At 44.9% G+C, this 24,307-nt stretch overlaps 1 protein-coding gene across 2 annotated transcripts; it reads left to right on the top strand.

Moving 5' to 3' along the window:
- Window positions 1-309: 309 nt before the first annotated feature.
- Window positions 310-23,980, top strand: LOC136632321 (guanylate-binding protein 1-like). 2 transcript variants are annotated; one of them, XM_066607106.1, is made up of 11 exons: window positions 310-417; window positions 605-816; window positions 1,850-1,977; window positions 3,308-3,417; window positions 4,551-4,741; window positions 9,039-9,281; window positions 15,101-15,384; window positions 15,957-16,169; window positions 20,829-20,931; window positions 21,279-21,472; window positions 22,049-23,980. In XM_066607106.1, exons 2-11 carry the CDS (start codon window positions 624-626, stop codon window positions 22,163-22,165), a joined length of 1,776 nt encoding a protein of 591 aa, XP_066463203.1. In that variant the 5' UTR covers window positions 310-417; window positions 605-623; the 3' UTR covers window positions 22,166-23,980. The 2 variants fall into 2 exon arrangements, with proteins under 2 accessions (XP_066463203.1, XP_066463204.1); XM_066607107.1 differs by having other exon boundaries at window positions 415-434.
- Window positions 23,981-24,307: the final 327 nt, after the last annotated feature.

Here is a 24,307-nt window from a genome sequence, read left to right on the forward strand (position 1 = left end):
GCCCATTTTTGTACCAGTTATCCTTTTTTTATGCTGCTTCCAGCTATTTTTCTCTCAGGGCACAACAGTGAAATATAATGTATTATTGAAATATGTTCCCCTCATTAATGGATGAAGAAGAAAAGAAGTGGGCATGTATTGTGATTAAGAAACTGAATGAATCAGACAGACCTTCAGCATTGTACTTTGTACTGTCTTATTATTAAACCGGATTAGTAAGTCTACCCATTGTTTAGTCTCCTTTGTGTTGACATACTGCAATTCAGGAATTTCCATTTGCTCATTTATCCTCTCAGTCTGTTTCATTTTCATTTTATTCACTCCTCGGACTATTTTACTTTCAGTCTCTCGTAGCTATAAAAGACAACCGCAGCTGGAGGAACAGACAGCTGTCTGAAGAGAGAACTGTGCTGCACGGTAAGGAGCAACTAAAGGTAGATCAGTAGGGGCCCATTCAGATGGTTGCATTTTAGAGCTATGTGTACTCTGATATAATTTGGCACGCAGGTTTCTTGGGCGCAACACGGATATAGCTGGGTGACTACAATATATATAATATATATAGTATATAATAGAATATATTTCTCTTGTGTGGCTCTTACAGATCAAGAACACTGCTGACAATGCCTCCGGCCCTCTCTATGCCGCAGCCTATCTGCCTGATAGAGAATGTTGATGGGAATACGCTGGTTGTCAATAAAGATGCGGAGAAAATTCTTCTGGAAATCTCACAGCCGGTTGTGGTTTTGGCGATTGTAGGAAAATACCGGACAGGGAAATCCTATCTAATGAACAAACTGGCTGGGAGTAAAACTGGTGAGTTAGAGGTGTTAAGCCTAAAACATGTCAGCTCTAAATTCATGTAAAGTATTGGAGAACAACAGGTATATAAGGAAAGCATAAAAACACAATAAATAATGGGATGTCCAAGCTGCCATTAGGGAAGTGCACTACATACAGAGCTATATAGTCACATTCTCACTGGCTTCAGTGCTAGCAGTATAAAACCATGTGCAGTTAGCTCCCCCTTATGGTGGCTGCATGCAGTCAGAATTGTATAATTTATCAGAAAAGCAGAGCTCCCTCATCTGTACCCCATGTATGTTATACAGTATTATAAAATTATTCAGCACAGATTTCTGGAGCTTTTATGCTAATGTCATTCTTTCTATGAATTTGTTAGCAAACGTTCACTTCTGTTCCTTTTCACTGAAAGCAGGAGATTACATTTCATCATGTAATCAGCAGCAGGAAGTGTTCTGTTTTTCTCAGAAACATTGAGGTAAATGTACTCAACATTATGTATAAATTGCAGACGGATGTAGAAGTGTAAAGTTAAGTGCTAAACTACTGACTCTGATTTTTAAACACCATTTATACAATCTATATAGAAATCTTAATCACTTATTAAGTATATTGCATTACTCATCCTGTGCTGATCCCCAGTCTTAGCTGTTATCATACTCCAGAGCTGCGATCACTATTCTGCTGGAAGACTCACTGTGTACATACATTACTTACCCTCCACTGATCCCAAGTTATATTCTGTATTTTGGCAGTTTCCGCTGGTTTAGTAACTCCCATAGAAGTGGCTGTACTGTTAATTAAGCTAATACAAGTTAAAGTGACTAATGACTATACAGCTAATTTAGCTGTCAAGTAAAGGCTGTTATTGTTTACTGCCACGTGAGTTTACTGCCATGAGGGTCCACCACAAACAGAAGGTAGACTCACAGTAACAGTAGAACATGAATGATAACCCTGTTAATGTTACAGAATTTATCTTGTATCCAAAAATATTTACAGATTTCTCCAAACCCTGTTTGAGTTTCTTTATTACTCTTTCCAGGTTTTGCTCTGGGATCCAGCATCCAGTCAAAGACCAAAGGGATCTGGATGTGGTGCGTTCCTCACCCGAGGAATCCCGAACAAACACTTATCCTGTTGGATACAGAGGGGCTGGGAGATGTGGAAAAGGTGGGTTAAAGTAACTGTCCAACTACAACAACCTCCACTCTACTGGGAAGGCTTTGCACAAAGGTTTGGGATGTTCTAGAGGAAATGTGTGTCAGATTTGTGATGTCAGGCACTGATGTTGGACGAGGTCTGGCTTGCATTCAGCATTTGAAAAGTTGTGTGATAGGATGGAGATCAGGTCTCTGTGCGGCCACTCCAGTTCCTTTACACCAAACCCATCACACCATGTCTGTATGGAGCTCACATTGGGCACAGGGGCGCAGTCATGCTGGGACAGGAGAGGACCATCTCCAAACTGTTGCCACAAAGTTAGTAGCAACTGTTTTCTAAAATAACTTTGTATTCTGAAGAATTAAATGGTCATTTTCTTTTTAACAATCTTTGCATACATTAATAGTGAAGGCAAATATAAGAAACTTTGTGAAATATCAGAGAAAAATGCTTCTCTTTTCACTTATCATGCTCATTTCTTGTCCCTCCATCCTAAACTCTTTCCCTCTGAAAAACTACTAAAATCTGTCTTTGTAGACAATACAGGATGTACTAACAACTTACTGACAGCTCAGAATACATGCTGTCCATAGACATCTATAGAGAGGAGGAGCTGAGTGATAGAGAAGCAGACAGACAACTATCCTAACAATAAGGCTGGGCTAACGCGACCATGTTTGCTTGCCGGCCGCATATGAGCATGCAGCAAGTATACATGCAGCCAATCCCCATGCATTATCTTGGCGTGTATGTATCATATGTCAAGATAGGACAAGCCATCATTTTTTTTGAGCCGCGCAATTATAATCTATGGGATTTTGCTACTGAGTATTATGGAGTAAGCATACTGTCATGTGATCCCAGCCTAACACTTACAGGTGATTACGGCAGATCTGGTAAAAAAGAACTATCAAACTGAGTTGTGGAAAAGGTGGCATCCTATGACAATGCCAAGTTTAATACCAGTTCGGAAAAAAACCACACTACTACCAATGTCTGTCTATAAAAACTGCATGACTGTGCATGATTTTATGCACCTGTTTGCAATGTGTGTGTCAAACACCTGAAATCAATAATTACGGTAGGAGGGGGGCACATACTTTTGGCCTTGTAGTATATAATAATCAAGTAGGATCCACATTTCATTTTCACGGTTTTATTCTCAAAATGGAAGCAAAGTTCTAATTGGTTGTTATGAGCAACATTGACAACTTCCTGTTTTACAAACTTTAGCTCATGATGTCCCCTTCCCTCTTCTACTCACCTCTCCCCGTCTGGTGTTGAGTAATTGCAATCATTCACTAAAACTCTGAAATGACTTTCTTTTTTTGTACTGCAGGGAGACTGCAAGAATGACGCCTGGATCTTCTCCTTGGCTGTTCTGTTGAGCAGTGCATTTGTGTTTAACAGCTTGGGGACCATTGACCAGCAATCTATGGAGCAGCTACAGTATCCTTAATGCCCATTGTTTTAGGAGCAGATTTTTATTTCCTACTTTTGTTTTCCATTCTTATTTTTAAGAAATCAGTAGTACATGAGATGGTATAACACTATGTAATAGGATGTATTATGGAAAAGTAAGATCTTCCTCACCTTCCAACTGCCTGTTTCTTGTATGCAGACCTCTATAAATATTCAGAAACGTCCACAGTCACCAAAAAAATGAATGAAGTATGAAAAAGTACATAGGATATAGAGAGGAGGGGGATGCAGCTGTAAGCTTTCTTCCTCAGTACATTGCTTGGAAAGTGGTTGGAGATATCACTTACAACAACTAGGAACGGTCCATCTACTTAATAGGTATGGGGAGAGAAAAGAGAAACCAGCAGATGGAAGGAAAAAGGTTCCAAACATGCAGGTTTTACCCAAATTTAATGGCTATATTACATGTCAACTTTATTGCTCTATTTGTGCCATTTTGGCCATCTGAAGGCCGAGCAAGCAACAAGACAATTGCGGTCATGCCAACAGGTATTTTGGCACTAAAGCCAGCCAACTTCTCGTAAGGTGATAACACTGTTGTATACGATACACATACAGCGAAAAATCCTCTACGCATCCCATTCTCCATTACCATCACAACAACATCAGGTCAGTTTTGGTTCCCAGGTCCCTCCGGGCAGCACTTCACATTGCAGTGGTGCTGATAGTACTTTGGCTGCCACCACTGTTAGTAGAGGTAGTACAAGTCAGCTATCCATGTCTCTTTTCATTTTCTTTTGTCTCAGCTGGATGGCACCAGCCAACTTTACAGGAATTGCTCTCCAGAAAACGGCTGAATGCCTCCAACTGTCCCATGGTGGGTTAACTGAACACTTCCTTGGTTAGGTAGTTGGTGAGGTGGTCCCTTTTGTTTCAAAACTAATCAATTTTTGAGACTTTCTGCATGGTAAAAGAAATGTGAAAAACTTTCTGATCTCCTTGACCTCCTCACAAGAGTCATCGCACCTCTCCCCAACAGCGAGATTGCTGCTTTTTGTTACTTCTTGAATGCTACCATCCCGCGTGTTTTACAAATCTCCATTCACACATAGCAGGTCATCACCTACATTCACATTTTCCTTAACAATACAATCTCCCAGTTACGTAACCGAACTGACAAAACTGATTAAGCTGAAGTCATCGTCTGAGCAAGCAGATGAGACCGGTGAATATAAGAGGTATTTCCCTTCATTTACCTGGTGTGTCCGAGACTTCTGTCTGGAATTGGAGAAGAACGGTAAACCAATAACAGAGGATGAATATCTGATGTCATCTCTGGAGCCCAAGAAAGGTAACATCTCTCTACCTTGTACTATTAGCTACTATAATATTTTCCTATAATATGGGTTTGGAAGGACTGGGGTGAAGGATGGGGAAGGGGACTTTTTGTATCCATCTTCAAGTTTTTTTCTGATGGACAAGGTCTAGGAGGTAATGCATCTGAACAAGCAATCCCAGCTGTAGGTTGAGTCACATGACTTCCTCTTCTTTAATTGCAGTCCTGCGAATTGAACTGGTAAAGTTGTGTAACCTCTGGGGAGGTTTACATTAACACATATCAGTCACTGTAAAGTTCCATTTACGATTTCATTCTGGATTTTTTACTATTGCACAACAGTCACATAACAGGAAGCTACTGTATCTAACCTCAATGAAAGTGAATATAGTGAAGGGTTCTCCAGGGCAAATTTTTGTATGTCTTGTTCTACTTCAGTATTTAAAAATGTAGCATAAAGTATACGTTGAGTGTAAACTATTCATCTAGTAACGTAGCTGGATGGAACAATGACATTTCATGTTATAAAACAAGTAAGCAGAGCCAAGATACACAGTCGCATCCTGGAGGTATAAAAGTAAAAATACTACGTATTTAAATAAGACATAAAAGGTGCTTTCCACCTTAAAATATTGAAGGCATGCTTCTAGGATACAAAAAAAACTTCACTGAGCAGAAAGGTCTAGTGTAAACTATAGAGCCCTTCACAGCATAGACAATTAAAACTCAATTTTATTGAAACAGTTAAGAAAGTGGGGCTTGGACTGACAAACAAAAGTGGTCCAGATGTCAGCTACCAAAAATTGTTACAGAAACAATACGGCTGGGTTCACATGGGGCAGATTTGCCGCGGAAATTCCGTGCGGAATTTCGCCACGGCAAATCCGCATGCGGCCGCTAATCCCAAGATTAGCCAGCCATGTGGACGAGATTTCTCGGAAATCTCGTCCACACGGGACGGCAAATCCGCTGCGGCTAAGCCGGCAGAAGTCGCCGCTGCGTCGCGGATTTGCCGACCACAGCATGTCCATTTTTCTTTTTTTCCACTGCGGCCGTGCTCTCCTCTATGGGAGTGGCGGCCGCAACGGAAGAGCGAGCGGCCGGGCCGCTTCAAAGCCTCCGCCGGTTTTGCAGCAGCCGTTCTCCTCCTTGTATTGTGTGTTGTCTGTCTCTATTAGTAATCACAACGTCCCCAAAACTAGTATTGTCTCTATCACAATATTTGGTTTTTGGAAATCTGTATCACTTTTGTTTGTCAGTCCAAGCTCTACTTTCTGAACTATTCCAATAAAATTGAGTTACAAATAAGTGTCTACACTGTGAGTGGATATAGAGAAGGGACGGGCGGTCACAGCTATTAATACATATCAGAAACTGCCATACACCCTATACAACACATAATACTAACAGAAGACAGATGGTGTGTAGAGATGAGCGAGCTTACTCGGCCACGCCCCTTTTTCGCCCGAGTACCGCGATTTTCGAGTACTTCCGTACTCGGGCGAAAAGATTCAGGGGGCGCCGTGGGTGAGTGGGGGGTTGCAGCGGGGAGTGGGGGGGGGGGAGAAGGGGAGAGAGAGAGGGCTCCCTCCTGTTCCCCGCTGCTACCCCCCGCTCCGCCACGCCTCCCCGCGGCGCCCCCCGAATCTTTTCACCCGAGTACTGAAGTACTCGAAAATCGCGGTGCTCGATCGAGTAATTACTCGAAACGAGTAGGTTCGCTCATCTCTAATGGTGTGTAATGCATCCAATGTCCGTACTAGCAGATGGAAAAAAAAGTCTCTAAATGTGGCGGTTATACCCAAATGTAATGGCTATATCCCATCTGTCAACTTGATTGCTCTATTTGTAACATTTTTGGCCATTTGAAGGCTGAGCAAGCAACAAGACAATTGAGGTAATGCCAACAGGTATTTGGGCACTAAAGCCAGCCAACTTCTCGAAAGGTGATAACACTGTTGTATATGATTCGCATACAATGAAAAATCCTCTAGGCATCCCATTCTCCATCAGGTCAGTTTTGGTTCCCAGGTCTCTCCAGGCAGCTTTTCACATTGTAGTGGTGCTGATGGTATTGTGGCAATGTCTGTGTTGGAGGTAGGGTTCGGCAAGGAAACAGTTGCTCATACAGCCTGTATAAAGTCCATCCAGCTATATTGTATGCCAGTAACAGAAGATAAGTCGAGAAACAGTCATTTGGAGCACATAAACTTTGTGCAATAAACAGAAATAAAGAACCTGCCCGGCTGGCCGCTAGCTAGATTTGCTTTGCTCACCTAGAAATAACATGTGGCATTTGTCAGCAAACAATCTGAAGTTCACAGTAGATTTTAACTTACTCCCAGGCTCTGTTGCAGACTGCCTGAGCTTACTATATTTTATGTTGCAGTCACCAGGCCAACCAAGAAAATCCCATACTGGACTGGAAGAGGTCTCTCACACAGGCGCTTGATTACCACAATTAACATGGCATTTTAAACGCTGCATGAATTGTGGATTAACGTTCCTATTGAAATCAATTGGGCCTCGTAGACATGTGCTCGATCGCAGAGCTAGACAGCGCTTTCCAGCGCCACGATTTTCGAGCTGTGTCTGTTCTATATTTGTGCATTTAGCGCACTGCATGACCCATCACAATAATGGGGTGCGCTAAAACACTCTGTTGGCTGCAGTGAACTGTGGCCGAAAGCAAAAGTAAAATCGCCGCAAAGAGCCACGCTTAAAATTGAGGCGCTTTGCTGCGTTCATATATGAGTGGTTAAAGAGAGAGTAATGGGTCCCACTGCCAACCTACCCATCACTCCAATAAAAATGCAGCCTGTAACTTACTTAAACAGCAAACCATCTATCCTAGGTTTTTCATTTCACCTAAGTACCTGGGTGAAATATACACGCCCAGTAGGCTTCCTGTTACATGTCATCAATATACTGAAATAACACTTTTATTGCTGCACTCTTAAAGCAAAACAATAAAAGTAATCATAAAACCCTACTGTGCTACAAATACATAGAGGAAGGTTCACAAAGAATAACTGGCATTCCCCTTACTGTAAGCGGTGGCACTAAGTCAACGGGGTTGTCAGCCGCACTCACCAGTTTTCCAATCATGGACGGAGTGGAACTAGATGCACGCTCCAGTGGGATGAGATCCCAATCCTACAATAAGTCCTCGGATTCCAGTGTAAGGTTACAGCATCAGTGGTGTATAACAACTATACTCTCACCGCTTCTTCTTCATCATAAGTAACTTTTATTTTCATTCCTTGATCATAGCATACAGCTATGATAAGGGGTTGTCCGATTGCTGGACAATTTGTTTTTTTTTAATTATAAGTGCAAATGTGTTAAAATAACAAAAGCAGGGGTAGTTATCGGTCCTCTGCCCTGGCGATCCAGCGCTGCAGACCCGTCATCCTTCCAGTCTTTGTAGTGAGATGCCTACTATCTGACAACTGCAGCTAATCAGAGGCAGTCAGGTGCCTTGTGTGTAGCATCAGGACTCCCATCATCTGAGTGGTGATGCCAGGAGAATGATACCTCATGGTTGCGGCCTCCGATTCACTGTTTTAGAATGGCTAGCTTCTGACTACTGCAAAGACTGGGAAGACTGCAGGTCTGCATTGCTGGATCGTCAGGGCAGAGAACTGTTAACTACCCCTGCTTTTGCTATTTTAACACATTTGCACATATAATTAAAAATCCTCTGGTAACCAGCAAACCCTTTAAAATACATGAAACAACCAAGCAATACTGTATTTCAATGTGAAAAAGGCTAAGTATCAGTTATATTACAATGATGCAAAGTGTATTTCAACTACGCCAGATATTAACCCAAGAGCCAAGTGACAGTAACATGGTCCTTAGTTTGATATCAACGTCCAGTCATATGGTTCTAACTCTGGTACCAAGTTTCAAAGTACTTTGATATCTCTGGCAATGTCTGTGTTGGAGGTAAGGTTCGGCAAGGAAACAGTTGCTCATACAGCCTGTATAAAGTCCATCCAGCTTTATTGTATGCCAGTAACAGAAGATTAGTGGAGAAACAGCCATTTAGAGCACATAAACTTTGGGCAATAAACAGAAATAAAACACCTGCCCGGCTGGCCACTAGCTAGATAGTGCTTTGCTCACCTAGCAATAACATGTGGCATTTGTCAGCAAACAATCAGAAGTTGACAGTAGATTTGAACTCCTATCAGCCAACTAAGAAGCCACATTTAGAAAGCTGACAAGCTTAGCGACCGGCCCGCCACTCACAGCTTAGATGGGTTAGCATAGTGCAATATTAACACCGTTCATCTGTATCTTCCAGGTACTGAGAAAAGAATCCGGGATTATAATTTACCCCGTGAATGCATTCTACATTTTTTCCACACGCACAAATGTTTTGTGTTTGACCGACCGGCATCTAAGAAAAAACTTCAGATTCTAGAAACACTACATGAGAGCGAATTGGAAGAGGAATTCGTGGAACAGGCTGCAAGATTCTATAATTATATGATAACCAACAGTCGTGTTAAAACACTCGCTGGGGGAATTGAAGTAACTGGGAGAAGTAAGTGACATTATGGCATAAATGAGAAAAGTAACGTAGATCATATCCTCCTCTACTTCTACTGTGTAGAACATAATGTGACTATATCTGTGCTAAGATGGTGGCCACCCAAGTCAAGTGTTTGCTTGACAATATGCTACCAAATCCTGCAGATTTAACTAGCCCAAGCCACACAAATACATTTTGACTAGAGATGAGCGAGCACCAAAATGCTCGGGTGCTCGTTACTCGAGACGAATTTTTCGCGATGCTCGAGGGTTCGTTTCGAGTAACGAACCCCATTGAAGTCAATGGGCGACCCGAGCATTTTTGTATATCGCCGATGCTCGCTAAGGTTTTCATTTGTGAAAATCGGGGCAATTCAAGAAAGTGATGGGAACGACACAGAAACGGATAGGGCAGGCGAAGGGCTACATGTTGGGCTGCATCTCAAGTTCCCAGGTCCCACTATTAAGCCACAATAGCAGCAAGAGTGGGCCCCCCCCAACAACTTTTACATCTGAAAAGCCCTCATTAGCAATGCATACCTTAGCTAAGCACCACACTACCTCCAACAAAGCACAATCATTGCCTGCATGACACTCCGCTGCCACTTCTCCTGGGTTACATGCTGCCAAATCCCCCCCCCCCATGACCCAGTGTCCACAGCGCACACCAAACTGTCCCTGCCCAGCCTTCAGCTGCCCTCATGCCACGCCACACTCATGTCTATTTATAAGTGCGTCTGCCACAGGAAAAGCAGGCACACACTGCATAGGGTTGGCATGGCTAGGCAGCGACCCTCTTTAAAAGTGGCGGGGCGATAGCCCACAATGCTGTACAGAAGCAATGAGAAATCCAATCCTGTGCCACCTCCATTTGGAGCTGCACACGTGGGCATAGCAATGGGGAACCTATGTGCCACACACTATTCATTCTGTCAAGGTGTCTGCATGCCCCAGTCAGACCGCGTTTTTTTATATATAGTCACAGGCAGGTACAACTCCGCAATGGGAATTCCGTGTGCACCCACAGCATGGGTGGTTCTCTGGAACCCACCGGCGGTACATAAAAATATCCCATTGCATTGGCCATCACAGCTGAGGTAGTATTGTCATGTGTAATGCAGGTGGGCTTCGGCCCACACTGCATGCCCCAGTCAGACTGGGGTTCTTTAGAAGTGGAAACAGATGCATTTAGAACTCCCTGTGGACCCACAGCATGGGTGGCTCCCTGGAACCCACCGGCGGTACATAAAAATATCCCATTGCATTGCCCATCACAGCTGAGGTAGTATTGTCATGTTTAATGCAGGTGGGCTTCGGCCCACACTGCATGCCCCAGTCAGACTGGGGTTCTTTACAAGTGGAAACAGATGCATTTACAACTCCCTGTGGACCCACAGCATGGGTGGGTGCCAGGAAGCCACCGGCGGTACATAAATATATCCCATTGCATTGCCCAACACAGCTGAGGTAATGTCGTGCTTAATGCAGGTGGGCTTCGGCCCACACTGCATGCCCCAGTCAGACTGGGGTTCTTTAGAAGTGGAAACAGATGCATTTACAACTCCCTGTCGACCCACAGCATGGGTGGCTCCCTGGAACCCACCGGCGGTACATAAATATATCCCATTGCATTGCCCAACACAGCTGAGGTAGTAATGTCATGTTTAATGCAGGTGGGCTTCGGCCCACACTGCATGCCCCAGTCAGACTGGGGTTCTTTAGAAGTGGAAACAGATGCATTTACAACTCCCTGTCGACCCACAGCATGGGTGGGTGCCAGGAAGCCAGCGGCGGTACATAAATATATCCCATTGCAGTGCCCAACGCAGCTGATGTAACGTCAGCTGTAATGCAGGTGGGCTAAAAATTAATTTGATTACACTGTAGGCGAGGGCCCCCAAAAATTGCTGTATCAACAGTACTAATGTACCTCTGAAAAATTGCCCATGCCCAACCAAGATGGCAGGTGAAACCCATTAATCGCTTTGGTTAATGTGGCTTAATTGGTAACTAGGCCAGGAGGCAGCCCAGTTAAAATAAAAATTGGTTGAGGTGAAAGTTTCAACGCTTTAATGAGCATTGAAACGTATAAAAATTGTTTAGAAAAATTATATGACTGAGCCTTGTGGGCCTAAGAAAAATTGCCCGTTCGGCGTGATTATGTGAGGTTTCAGGAGGAGGAGGAGGAGGAATATTATACACAGATAGATGAAGCAAAAAGGTCCCCGTTTTGGATGGTGATAGAGAACGATGCTTCCATCCGCGGGTGCAGCCTACGTATTGCTTAGGTATCGCTGCTGTCCGCTGGTGGAGAAGAGAAGTCTGGGGGAATCCAGGCTTTGTTCATCTTGATGAGTGTAAGCCTGTCAGCACTGTCGGTTGACAGGTGGGTACGCTTATCCGTGATGATTCCCCCAGCCACACTAAACACACTCTCTGACAAGACGCTAGCCGCAGGACAAGCAAGCACCTCCAGGGCATACAGCGTGAGTTCAGGCCACGTGTCCAGCTTCAACACCCAGTAGTTGTAGGGAGCAGAGGCGTCACCGAGGACGGTGCTGCAATCGGCTACGTACTCCCTCACCATCCTTTTACAGTGCTCCCGCCAACTCAGCCTTGACTGGGGACCGGTGACACAGTCTTGCTGGGGATCCATAAAGCTGTCAAAGGCCTTAGAGAATGTTCCCCTGCCTGCGCTGTACATGCTGCCTGATCTCTGCGCCTCCCCTGCTACCTGGGCCGCGGAAATGCGCCTTCGGCCACTAGCGCTGTCGGATGGGAAGTTTACCATCAGTTTGTCCACCAGCGCCCTGTGGTATAGCATCATTCTCGAACCCCTTTCCTCTTCGGGAATGAGAGTGCAAAGGCTCTCCTTATACCGTGGATCGAGCAGTGTGTACACCCAGTAATCCGTAGTGGCCAGAATGCGTGTAACGCGAGGGTCACGAGAAAGGCATCCTAACATGAAGTCAGCCATGTGTGCCAGGGTACCTGTACGCAACACATGGCTGTCCTCACTCGGAAGATCACTTTCAGGATCCTCCTCCTCCTCCTGCTCCTCCTCCTCAGCCCATACACGCTGAAAGGATGACAGGCAAGCTGCATCTGTACCCTCAGCAGTGGGCCAAGCTGTCTCTTCCCCCTCCTCCTCATGCTCCTCCCCCTCCTCCTCCTCCTCCTCCTCCTCTGGCCATACACGCTGAAAGGATGACAGGCAAGCAGCATCTGTCCCCTCAGCAGTGGGCCAAGCTGTCTCTTCCCCCTCCTCCTCATGCTCCTCCCCCTCCTCCTCAACGCGCTGAGATATAGACATGAGGTTGCTCTGACTATCCAGCGACATACTGTCTTCCCCCGCCTCCGTTTCTGATTCCAAAGCGTCTGCCTTTATGCTTTGCAGGGAACTTCTCAAGAGGCATAGCAGAGGAATGGTGACGCTAATGATTGCAGCATCCCCGCTCACCATCTGGGTAGACTCCTCAAATTTTCCAAGGACCTGGCAGATGGCTGCCAACCAGGCCCACTCTTCTGTAAATAATTGAGGAGGCTGACTCCCACTGCGCCGCGCAAGTTGGAGTTGGTATTCCACTATAGCTCTACGCTGCTCATAGAGTCTGGCCAACATGTGGAGCGTAGAGTTCCACTGTGTGGGCACGTCGCACAGCAGTCGGTGCACTGGCAGATTAAACCGATGTTGCAGGGTCCGCAGGGTGGCAGCGTGCGTGTGGGATTTGCGGAAATGTGCGCAGCGCTGGCGCACCTTTCCGAGCAGGTATGACAAGTGGGGGTAGCTTTTCAGAAAGCGCTGAACCACCAAATTAAAGACATGGGCCAGGCATGGCACGTGCGTGAGGCTGCCGAGCTGCAGAGCCGCCACCAGGTTACGGCCGTTGTCACACACGACCATGCCCGGTTGGAGGCTCAGCGGCGCAAGTCAGCGGTCGGTCTGCTCTGTCAGACCCTGCAGCAGTTCGTGGGCCATGTGGCTCTTCTCTCCTAAGCTGAGTAGTTTCAGCACGGCCTGCTGACGCTTGCCCACCGCTGTGCTGCCACGCCGCGTGACACCGACTGCTGGCGACGTGCTGCTGCTGCTGACACATCTTGATTGCGAGACAGAGGTTGCGTAGGAGGAGGAGGAGGGTGGTTTAGTGGAGGAAGCATACACCCCCGCAGATACCACCACCGAGCTGGGGCACGCAATTCGGGGGCTGGGTAGGACGTGAGCGGTCCCAGGCTCTGACTCTGTCCCAGCCTCCACTAAATTCACCCAATGTGCCGTCAGGGAGATATAGTGGCCCTGCCCGCCTGTGCTTGTCCACGTGTCTGTTGTTAAGTGGACCTTGGCAGTAACCGCGTTGGTGAGGGCGCGTACAATGTTGCGGGAGACGTGGTCGTGCAGGGCTGGGACGGCACATCGGGAAAAGTAGTGGCGACTGGGAACCGAGTAGCGCGGGGCCGCCGCCGCCATCATGCTTTTGAAAGCCTCCGTTTCCACAAGCCTATACGGCAGCATCTCTAGGCTGATCAATTTTGCAATGTGCACGTTTAACGCTTGAGCGTGCGGGTGCGTGGCGTCGTACTTGCGCTTGCGCTCAAACTGTGGCGCTAGCGACGTCTGGACGCTACGCTGAGAGACATTGCTGGATGGGGCCGAGGACAGCGGAGGTGAGGGTGTGGGTGCAGGCCAGGAGACGGTACTGCCTGTGTCCTCAGAGGGGGGTTGGATCTCAGTGGCAGGTTGGGGCACGGGGAGAGGCAGTGGTGCAAACCGGAGGCGGTGAACGGGCATCGTCCCACCTTGTGGGGTGCTTGGCCATCATATGCCTGCGCATGCTGGTGGTGGTGCCTCCCCAGCTGATCTTGGCGCGACAAAGGTTGCACACCACTGTTCGTCGGTCGTCAGGCGTCTCTGTGAAAAACTGCCACACCGTAGAGCACCTTGACCTCTGCAGGGTGGCATGGCGCGAGGGGGCGCTTTGGGAACCAGTTGGTGGATTATTCGGTCTGGCCCTGCCTCTACCCCTGGCCACCGCAGTGGCTCGGCCTGTGCCCACACCCTGACTTGGGCCTCCGCGTCCTCGCCCGCGTCCACGTCCTATAGGCCTACCCCTACCCCTCAGCATGGTGTATTAGCAGTAGTGCAGAAACAGAACGCTGTAATTAAATGTGCCGCTTATTGGCCTGTGGTTGGAGGCTGACTTCGTTTACGGAACCCCAGGAAATAATTTGGCGCAAGCCTGCTGTAACACTTAGCTGGCTGCGTATTTATTTGGAGAAATACTACCCCCAGCAGACACGGACCCAGAACACTGAGCACAGTGACAGGCAGGCCAAATAGATTTTTTTCAAATATTTTTTTCAAAAAGACCACTGCGTATATTCAATCTATAAGATGTCTTCTGGCCCTGCCTACACAATTCTGTCCCTGATGTGTGTGTCACGGAACTGCAGTGTTGCACTGTTATTAACTGCAACAGACCGGTGATTTCAGAGCCAGGAAATAATTTGGCGCAAGCCTGCTGTAACACTTAGCTGGCTGCGTATTTATTTGGAGAACTACTACCCCCAGAAGTTGTAATGCCTTCCCTGTCTTTCAATTGGCCAGAAAAGCGCGCTAACGTCTCAGAGAGGAAAGTGAAAGTAACCCGAACATCGCGTGGTACTCGTTACGAGTAACGAGCATCTCGAACACGCTAATACTCGAATGAGTATCAAGCTCGGACGAGTACGTTCGCTCATCTCTAATTTTGACCTTTGGGGGAGCATTTATTTTGAGAGACAATATAAGTCAATGGTCATAAATGCTAAATATTGGAATTTTGTTGTACGTTTCAGTGTTAGCGGTTCTCACTACCTCATATGTGAAGGCAATTCAGAGTGGAACAGTTCCCTGCATGGAGAACGCAGTTCTGGCTCTGGCAGAGATTGAAAACACAGGAGCTGTGCAAGACGCACTGTCCAAGTATGAAAGTGAGATGGACCAACATGTCGTGAAGTTCCCAACGGAGACACAGCAAGAGTTCCTCAACATGCACATGGAATGTGAGAAAGAGGCCATTAAGGTCTTCATGGGTCGTTCACTGAATGATAAGGATCAGAAATATCAACATAAGCTGAAGGTCAGTCAATAAAAAAGAAAGCTCTCTGCCAAATTAAACCTACATCCATGCTCCAGCATTGAGGACTGGCGGCTTCGGTAGGCAAGAAAATCAGATTTTACCTTGAGCTGGAAATCGGCAGATATCAATTATCTCAATTCCATTCATTCTTATCTGTCATTGATAACTATATTATTATATTTCACATTCTGCTAACATGCAGCCAATGAGAATGGTTGAATTTCAGTATTGCCAATCATAAGTGCTAGTCACAAGTATGACTGCACCAATGACAATCCATGGCCATGCTAGGACAGTGACTGCCCTTCCATTATAGCAAAGGGCGTTTTTAGGATTGTTTGTGACAAGAAAGTTTTCCATGTTGGATTGAAAAACAATTTTACAATCGCTGATCAAAATTTTTTCAAAATTTAGAAGTTTCAACAAAATGTCTGAAATTACCACAAAGTTTGGGTTGAGTAAATAGATCTCAGCACTTACAGCAAAAAATTCTGCATGGTCTGGCACAACATGGGGATGGTTTCCATGATCATTACTAAGCAGTTAAAATAATTTTCATTTTTTCCTAACAGGGACTAATTGATAATAAAATGAATGATTACACTGCAAAGAATGAAAAGGCTTCAAGAGATTTTTGCAGAAAGCTTCTCCAACAGCTAAGTGCAACTATAGAGAATCACATATTGGAGGGAAGCTATTCTGTGCCTGGCGGACACAAGAAGTACTTGATGGACAAGATTAAGATTATGGAAGCTTATAACATAAAACCTGGAAAAGGTATAAAGGTAAGTTATACAAAAACACTAAAGGCAAAATAAGAATCAACATCGGTGAGAGGTTGTCTGCTTTGGATAACCCTTTACAATTGTCTATTAGGTTATGTTAAATCCTTTATCTCCTATAGCTGACAATCTTCTATCTGATGCTGCAAAGAACTCTCCCGCAGTAGGAGTCTCCTGGGGGAAACCACAATTTGGAAGTGGTTATTTGTGTTTGGTCATCTTTTTTGTCCAACTAATAAAATCAGCTCAATTTTCGCAAAATCAGATTGGGTTAGTCCAAATCTTTTTTTGGTGAAAGTTGCATGAAAATGAAATTTCGCATAATGCCTGCTGCAAAGGTCTGCAGGTAGCCAATCCGCAGCCAGAGGGTCTAGCTGATGTCACCAAATATGTCCTCTATCTTACATATGGGCAGAATAATGCTTGCATCACGTGACTTAGCCATTTTTAACTTAGGCACATTATAACAGCAATCATTTTACAATTGAGCACAGGACAGAGAAGCCGCATTATGTTTATATGCCTATATTAATCATGGTCTGTTGTTAATAGGGACAGATATTCTACAGAGGATATATTGCTGCTGGGTGTTAAAGCCTATACCCTAGCAGAGAACTTAAACAGGGTTCTATGGGACGCAGAAAAGAAATTTACTGCATCATGTTTACATGCCTGTACATTGTGGAGAGGGTATTTATCTGCTGCTGTCAACATATATAGCAGCAAAGTAGACAAGCAAAATGCAGCTTGGCATGGGGAATATTTCAGTCTCTGTCTGTGGTCTCAGCATCGATCAAAGTTACCAGTCCATCCGTTACAAATTATGTGCAGACCTTATGCTGCATTAGTAGGGTTTGGGAAATTCAATTGTGCTGTGTCAAACAGAAACAGTTCACAAAGATATAGCCTATACTCTGTGGCTTTCTGTTCTCACATATCATGCCTCCCAGGGATTGGCTCATGTCTAGTTGGCAGTGCTTATTTTTTTAATATAAAACAAAGAAGAAAACCAAACAGGGAAACAGCAAATACACACAGTGCGTGTCAGCAGCCTTAGATGTCATTCAAAGTCGTCAGTCTGGCACTACAAATTATTTGCAGTCTTTACGCAGCTAGAAGTTCGTTTCTGCAAACTAGATTAGAGTTAGCTGATAAGTTACATAAAACTGCACTAAAAAGTGAAACCCCCAATAAAAACTAAATAAAATAATAAATAAAAAGTGAACATGAAGAAAGCAAGAGGAAGGGAACATGTTGTTGATGGTGGTGGAAGTAGTAGAGAACGGGCCAAGTTGGCCTTTAATCGGCTTATACTGAAGCAACAACTTCACGTTCTACAGGAGATGAGGCAAGCTCACTGCCAATCCTTAGAAGTGGTTCTGCCTGTGCATTACATCTATAGCACAGAACAGGTTGTAGGATCATACAGCAGTCCCCAAATACCTCCACCACCTCCACTTCCTCCCTATCACAGGCATACAGCAGTCAGTCTGCAACAGTTAGCCATGGGTATCTCCCTTCTATTACACCCTATGTCAAATATCCCGCACCCTCCAAAGAAGTCTACATGGATCAGTCTGAGGAGCTGTTTGATCATTCAGTATCATGGATGTCTACCAAGCAGCCCAAATCCAGAGGGAGAAGACCAGGATATTGAATGCACAGATGGCCAACCATTTTTTCCTTCGAAGAGGAAGGTGAGGGTAGGTCATTAAGGGTGGACATCCCTCCTCAGGCAATGTGTACTGAGGGGGATGTGGAAATGGAGGTGCTAGCTCCTGGTGCTCATTGTGACATAGAGCCTACTCAGGAGGAGAAGGACGATTAAGAGGAATAAAAGGTGTAAGGGGATTGAGTATTCAATCGAGCCATCATAGCAGCTCATGGGGAACGGCCTCCATTTCTTAGCCCAAAAAGCCATCCATGCCCTGCACCACTATGTTAGTGATGACGTGTTCCTGGCGCTGAAGACTACTGACAAGGTGCACTTGACCCTGGAAACATGGTCCAGCAAGCATAGCCAGGGAAGTTACATATCCTTAAGAGCACACTAGGTCAATGTCTTGCAGGTAGGGCATGAAGCTGAAAGTGCTGGTCATTCCTCCTTGTCTGTCCCCTCCTTACCCTCCGCCTTCTTCTCTTCCTCCACCTCTTCATACCACCTTTCAACACCTTCCACATTGACACAGGTATCCATATGTGCCAAAATCCAACCTCCATACAGTGGTGTACGTGGTAAACACCAAAATAGTGTCCTAAAGCTCATATGTCTAGGGGAGTAAAGCCACATGGCCTAAGAGCTATTGACAGCTCTACAGACCCAGGCTGACATGTGGCTAACCCCACACAATCTGAAGCCAGGCAAGGTCACCTGGCGGAGGTGCAGCGACAGTTTGCCCTACCACTCCAACATCTCATCTGTGACATGCCTACATTGTGGAATTCCACATTGCATATGTTGCGGAGGCTAAGGCAGTAGCAGAGAGTGATCACAGAGTACAAGATGGTGTATGCCATTAGCAGATGCTATATGGAGGTTGGTCACTTGATGCCTGTGGAGTGGTGACAGATCAAAGACATGTGTGCCATTTTAGCCTGCTTTGAGGAAGCGACCAAAATAGTCACTTGTCATGACAGACTGATCTGTATGACCATGCCTGTTGTTTGCCTGCTGGAACAGACACAACAGGGCCTCAGAGACAATGACATGTTGTTGTCACAGTAGGAAGAGGAGGAAGGGATTCCAATCTCCCAACTGTCTGGCTAGTCCAGCATTACTCAACAATGCAGGGAGAGTGGCTTTGGGCAAGAAAGGGGGTGTCTTCTCCAACACATTTCTCTACGCAGCTGAAAAGTATAGAGGAGGAAGAAGAGGAGGAGGAAGATAATATAGGTCCAGAGATAGGGGAGAGGACTATGCAATGTTCCTTCTATCCATCATTAAAGGGGTTGTCCTGCGCCGAAGCGGGTTTTTTTTTTTTTCAACCCCCCCCCCGGTCGGCGCGAGACAACCCCGATGCAGGGAGGTAAAGGAAGTTTACCGGAGCGCTTACCTTAATCCCCGCGCTCCGGTGACTTCAATACTTACCGCTGAAGATGGCCGCCTGGATCCTCTGTCTTCGTGGACCGCAGCTCTTCTGTGCGGTCCATTGCCGATTCCAGCCTCCTGATTGGCTGGAATCGGCACGTGACGGGGCGGAGCTACACGGAGCCTGCATTCTGCACGAGCGGCTCCATAGAAGATTGCAGAAGACCCGGACTGCGCAAGCGCGGCTAATTTGGCCATCGGAGGGCGAAAATTAGTCGGCACCATGGAGACGAGGACGCCAGCAACGGAGCAGGTAAGTAAAAAACTTTTTATAACTTCTGTATGGCTCATAATTAATGCACAATGTATATTACAAAGTGCATTATTATGGCCATACAGAAGTGTATAGACCCACTTGCTGCCGCGGGACAACCCCTTTAAGTCTAGCTATTCTACATGCATGTCAGGACCAGACGGATGACAGTTAGGCCTGACCCCGAGGAATGTAGGCCATCTTCCCTAGGCACTTTGAGGCATATTTTATTTTTTTTATGCTGCAGAGCTTGCAGAATGAGTGCTCGCATAGATCACATCAAAACATCAGATCTTTACTGGGTTTGACCTCTTTGATCCCTGCTTCAAGGCCAAAATGACAAATCTCATTCAAGCAGTAGAAAGGGACTTCAAAATGCAGCAGTATCACGACAGACTTTTAAGCAGCTCGAGCAGAGCATATCTTTATGGCTGCAGGGATGCATTTACAATGGATCGCAGCTTTGTGGCTCATGGCGGGCGAGCAGGAAGCAGTTGCAGCAGCACTATCACTGGTGGCAGAGAAAGTCTAACAGAGTTGTGGCATAGTTTTATCAACCCCTCGCAGCCCGCAGCAAAAGCACAGGGTAGGACTGAGTCATAGGCAGCACTAATTCACGATGGTCCGAGAATATGTTAGCTCCTGCATAGATGTACCCAGATATGGCGTTGGCCCCTTTGACTTCTGTACACTATTATGACCAAGTTGTGGGAGGAGCACAGTATTCGCCAGATGTTTGGCTGTATTCCCATGGAATTTGGGGAGCTTTGACTGCATAAGGACCTTCTGGAGGGCAAATTAGTGAACCCGATTTTTTTTACTCCCATTGATTTTAAGAGGAGTTGGAATCGACCATCTGGGATGATGATTTTCATGAAATTGACCCTATACCGACACAAACTGATTATTCCACTAATCACTCATCACTAGTGGTTATGTAAAGCTGACAAACCATCACATTTTAAATCCCTTGCATCCGATCCCTCTATCACACTTCAGAACCAGAACAGTGATATTTGTTAACCATCTAGGCACCGGTGATCTCTGGGACTTGCAGTGAATGTTGGTAATGTACTACATACAGATATCTATAGGAGCATAAACAGATATATGTTACTATCACATAGTGATCCTGATGACGAGGACTATCAATATTCAGAACACTACTTAGCAAACATTAGGGCCAAGAACGATTGACTGATACATAATTACAATGTGAAATGATGATCTTGTTGGAGATTCCCCTGAACGGTCCATCCTTTCTTCTTTCTTCTTCCCAACCTTCGCCTGTGAAACTAATTTCATTTTTTCATAAACGAAGGCTCTTGAAGTGATGCAGGAGTATATCTCTGAGAAGAAGGACATTGAAGCTGCCATCATTCAAGCAGATGCAACCCTGACTGAGAAGGAGAAACAATTAGCAGGTGAGACATGGACGGGTCTTGACCTGCAATGTTAGGGTCATTGCCACAACAATTGTCCCATTATTGTCTCTGTGCTTGGTAAAAGGAATCTAATTGGCTGGTTGTATACTTCAAAAATTTGGTCAAAGTGGGTGATCAGGAGCGTCACTGTACAGGGAATTGCTGCACAACCTCAGTCACTTGATTTGTTTCAGTTCCTTCCATAAAGGGGATTGAAATGTCGACCTGCAGGTTTAAAAAAGGATGGTAAATCAGCCTATCATCCTCAGGATTGCTGGTAGCCCTGGTACAGTGATGCATCGTCTGATATGTATTTAGTGCTGATTTCTATTTACTCACTCTTTTAGAGGAACGTGCTCAAACCGAAAGCGCAGAGCGAGAAAAACAAATTGTGGAGCAAAATAACAGAGATCTGCAACAACGTATGGAAGATCAGAATAGGAGCTTTGAGCAGCATAAGGAGATGCTCATGGAAAAGATGGAACAAGAAAGAAAGATGATGATACAGCAAAATGAGCTGGTGATATCTCAGAAGCTTAAGGTAGAGTATTGTACGGCTCGGCTCCTATTTGGATTTTGCATTTTACACTGCCTCCGAGATATTTTTAGTGGAGCATACCTGAAAGGCGCATGTCAACAAAGCATAGTTGGAAGCAAATTGTTTACGCAAAACTCACTCTTTTGGTGCATATTGTCCTCCCAAAAAATATATTCAGTCCACAAAATGGTACTCTGGTCCATGAGTCCTCGCTGAAACTTAAAATGCAGTTTTGTTGGGGATTTTAGCAGTTGCCCAGGCTTCCAGTTTTATTGGTGGTGTCTTGCTGCATAAATCAGTGCAGTTCCTCATGGTGCTTCCACCAGACAGCTCAGCCGTGTGCTTCAAGCTTCACCATGTGTCATTCTCTCATGTGAGGTCAAGTCTCATTCCCTTGCTAAAAAATATAGATTCTGCAGGGTCCAACAATGTCTACAAGACTCCTGGAAAGAGTTATTTTTTTCCAGAGGGCATTCTCAAATGTAAGGGGGTTATTTGCAGCTCTTTTTAAACATCTAATTTCAAAGTATTTTAAGTAACAATGGTTTTAATATTTTCTATTTTTTTTGGCCACTTTAGGAGCAAGAAATGATGATGAATGCAGGGTTTCAAGACAAAATTACAGCCCTGCAGGGAGAAATTGCAAACTTACGTAGTCGGAACAGCTCAAAGAAACGAAGATGTATTGTAATGTGAACTACTTCGGAAAAATAATTCAAATTTCCTTTGAAAAAGTTAAAAATATTGATACTGTAAATTTATTGTACGCTGAAATGGCTGGAAGTCACGGCAATTTGGAAGAATGATCCTAGTCATGTACTGACAGAAAAATCAGTGGATGGCATGATGGTTCCTATATTGGACACTTGCAGGCGGTCACTATTGTTACTATACAGTCTTCTCTGAGGGGTTTTACAGGGAAATCCTAGCTGGGACAAGCGTCAGATTATGAGCTCTCACCGGGAGTATTGATGTACAGGGTATGGATTATCTGTAGCACTAAGTAATAGGTAATTAGTAAAAAGATTTTTACCTATTTTGCCAGTTGCTTGGCTTAGTTTGCATTGACATTTTCCGTCAATTTTCACTGGCTGGCACTGACGCACTTACTGCCACTAGGTCGCAATAGCAGTAGTTATTGAAATGGATTCAGCTGCCCCAGTTATAACCGCTTAGTCCACGCTTGACAGGACCCAGCAGTGCTATACAAATAGTCTAGACCTGGGACCACTCACGTGCATTGTGATATAATAGGCAATTAACTTTTTGGGCTCTACAGTAGCTCCAAGTAAATGTGGTTCACAAAGCATAGAAAAACAGTGCAAGAATAGAGTTGAAAGTACTAACTGTGGTAGCTAAGACCTTGGCAGTCCACAACACAGCAAATGCCCTACTTTATGTTTCTGCTACAACCCTCTTAAAAAAAGTCACCTGACTTTGTTGATTCTGATTTGTGCTGCTATAGTCTGACAGCACCTGAGCTGAACACTGATTGGCTGAAGGACTAGTTATAAAAGAGAGGTCCTGCTCCTTGTATGGACAGTATTTACCAGGAATTGCCTAAAGCAGTGTTTCCCAACTCCAGTCCTCAAGGCACCCCAACAGGTCATGTTTTCAGGATATCCTATAGTAAGAACACCTGTGGCAATGTCTGAAGCTCTGACAATAATTACATCACCTGTGCAATACTGAGGAAATCCTGAAAACATGACCTGTTGGGGGTGCCTGAGGACTGGAGTTGGGAAACACTAGCCTAAATTGTCACCAGAAACCACAAAGTACAGCAACATTTATACTAAGGGAGTTCAGATTTGGTGTGCGTTACTACTCTGAGCCAGGTTGGATTTTATATTGATCATTAACCCTTGATGGTGTGTGCCTGTTATTGCACTTACCTGTTCTTAAAGGGACTTTTCCTAAAATGACTGTTTGATATATCTATCAAACAGTCTATTTACAGCAGTGGAGATGATGAGATATGAGAAACCCAGAGCTGAGGTAAAACACTGGCCTGTTGACTCCCTAACATCAATTTAGAGACTATTACCTTTCACATTCCTTGTCACTGGATTAATTTTTTACGGTTATGCTCACCCCTCCCTAGTATTTATCTAAGTACTGTTAATCACAATATGTCTGTGCCCTCTTATCCTTTCTCTGCTATTTATCTAAGTGCAAATTAAATTCACCATGGTTGTGCCCTCCCATGTGATCATCTGTATATGTTTTTATATAAACACGTGTAGATTTGTTCAATTATGCCTAAAGAAGAACCCTGAGTAGGTTTAAAAGTTTGCTATAACATCATGTATTTTTGTTAGCAATTAAAAGGTATCATATCTACAAGATTAATTGGTCTCTCTTGCTGAGAACAATCACACTATATATTTATCTATACTGTGATTTCAGTAATAGAAAACTGTTCACATTTTTTGGAATTGTGAGAGTACAAGTTATTCTTCATATTGTTTCATTATCAAATTTTCAGTAAAGTAGTGTTTTTGTTTTAAACCTGTGTGAAGCCTTTCCATAAATGACATCATATTACACTAATACAGTTCAGTTCACACTTTTGGTAAGGGCTTGCAGTATATGACTGAAGTTGGCTTGTCTCATCCACCCCCTTACAAGTAATTGCCAATAAAGCCGCTTACACACGGGCAGATATTTGCCACGGAATCTGCAGTCGGCGTCCGCACCGCGGATCCACAGCACATACCGCCTGTTACTTCCTATGGAGATCTGCTGCTTCATACACACAAGCAGAAATCAATTGTGATTTCTGCTCGCGGAGGAAAAATCGCAGCATCCTCCATTTTGATGCGGGATCTGCACAGA

Source organism: Eleutherodactylus coqui, chromosome 6, assembly GCF_035609145.1.
Source record: "Eleutherodactylus coqui strain aEleCoq1 chromosome 6, aEleCoq1.hap1, whole genome shotgun sequence".
In the NCBI taxonomy this organism is placed as follows: Eukaryota; Metazoa; Chordata; class Amphibia; order Anura; family Eleutherodactylidae; genus Eleutherodactylus; species Eleutherodactylus coqui.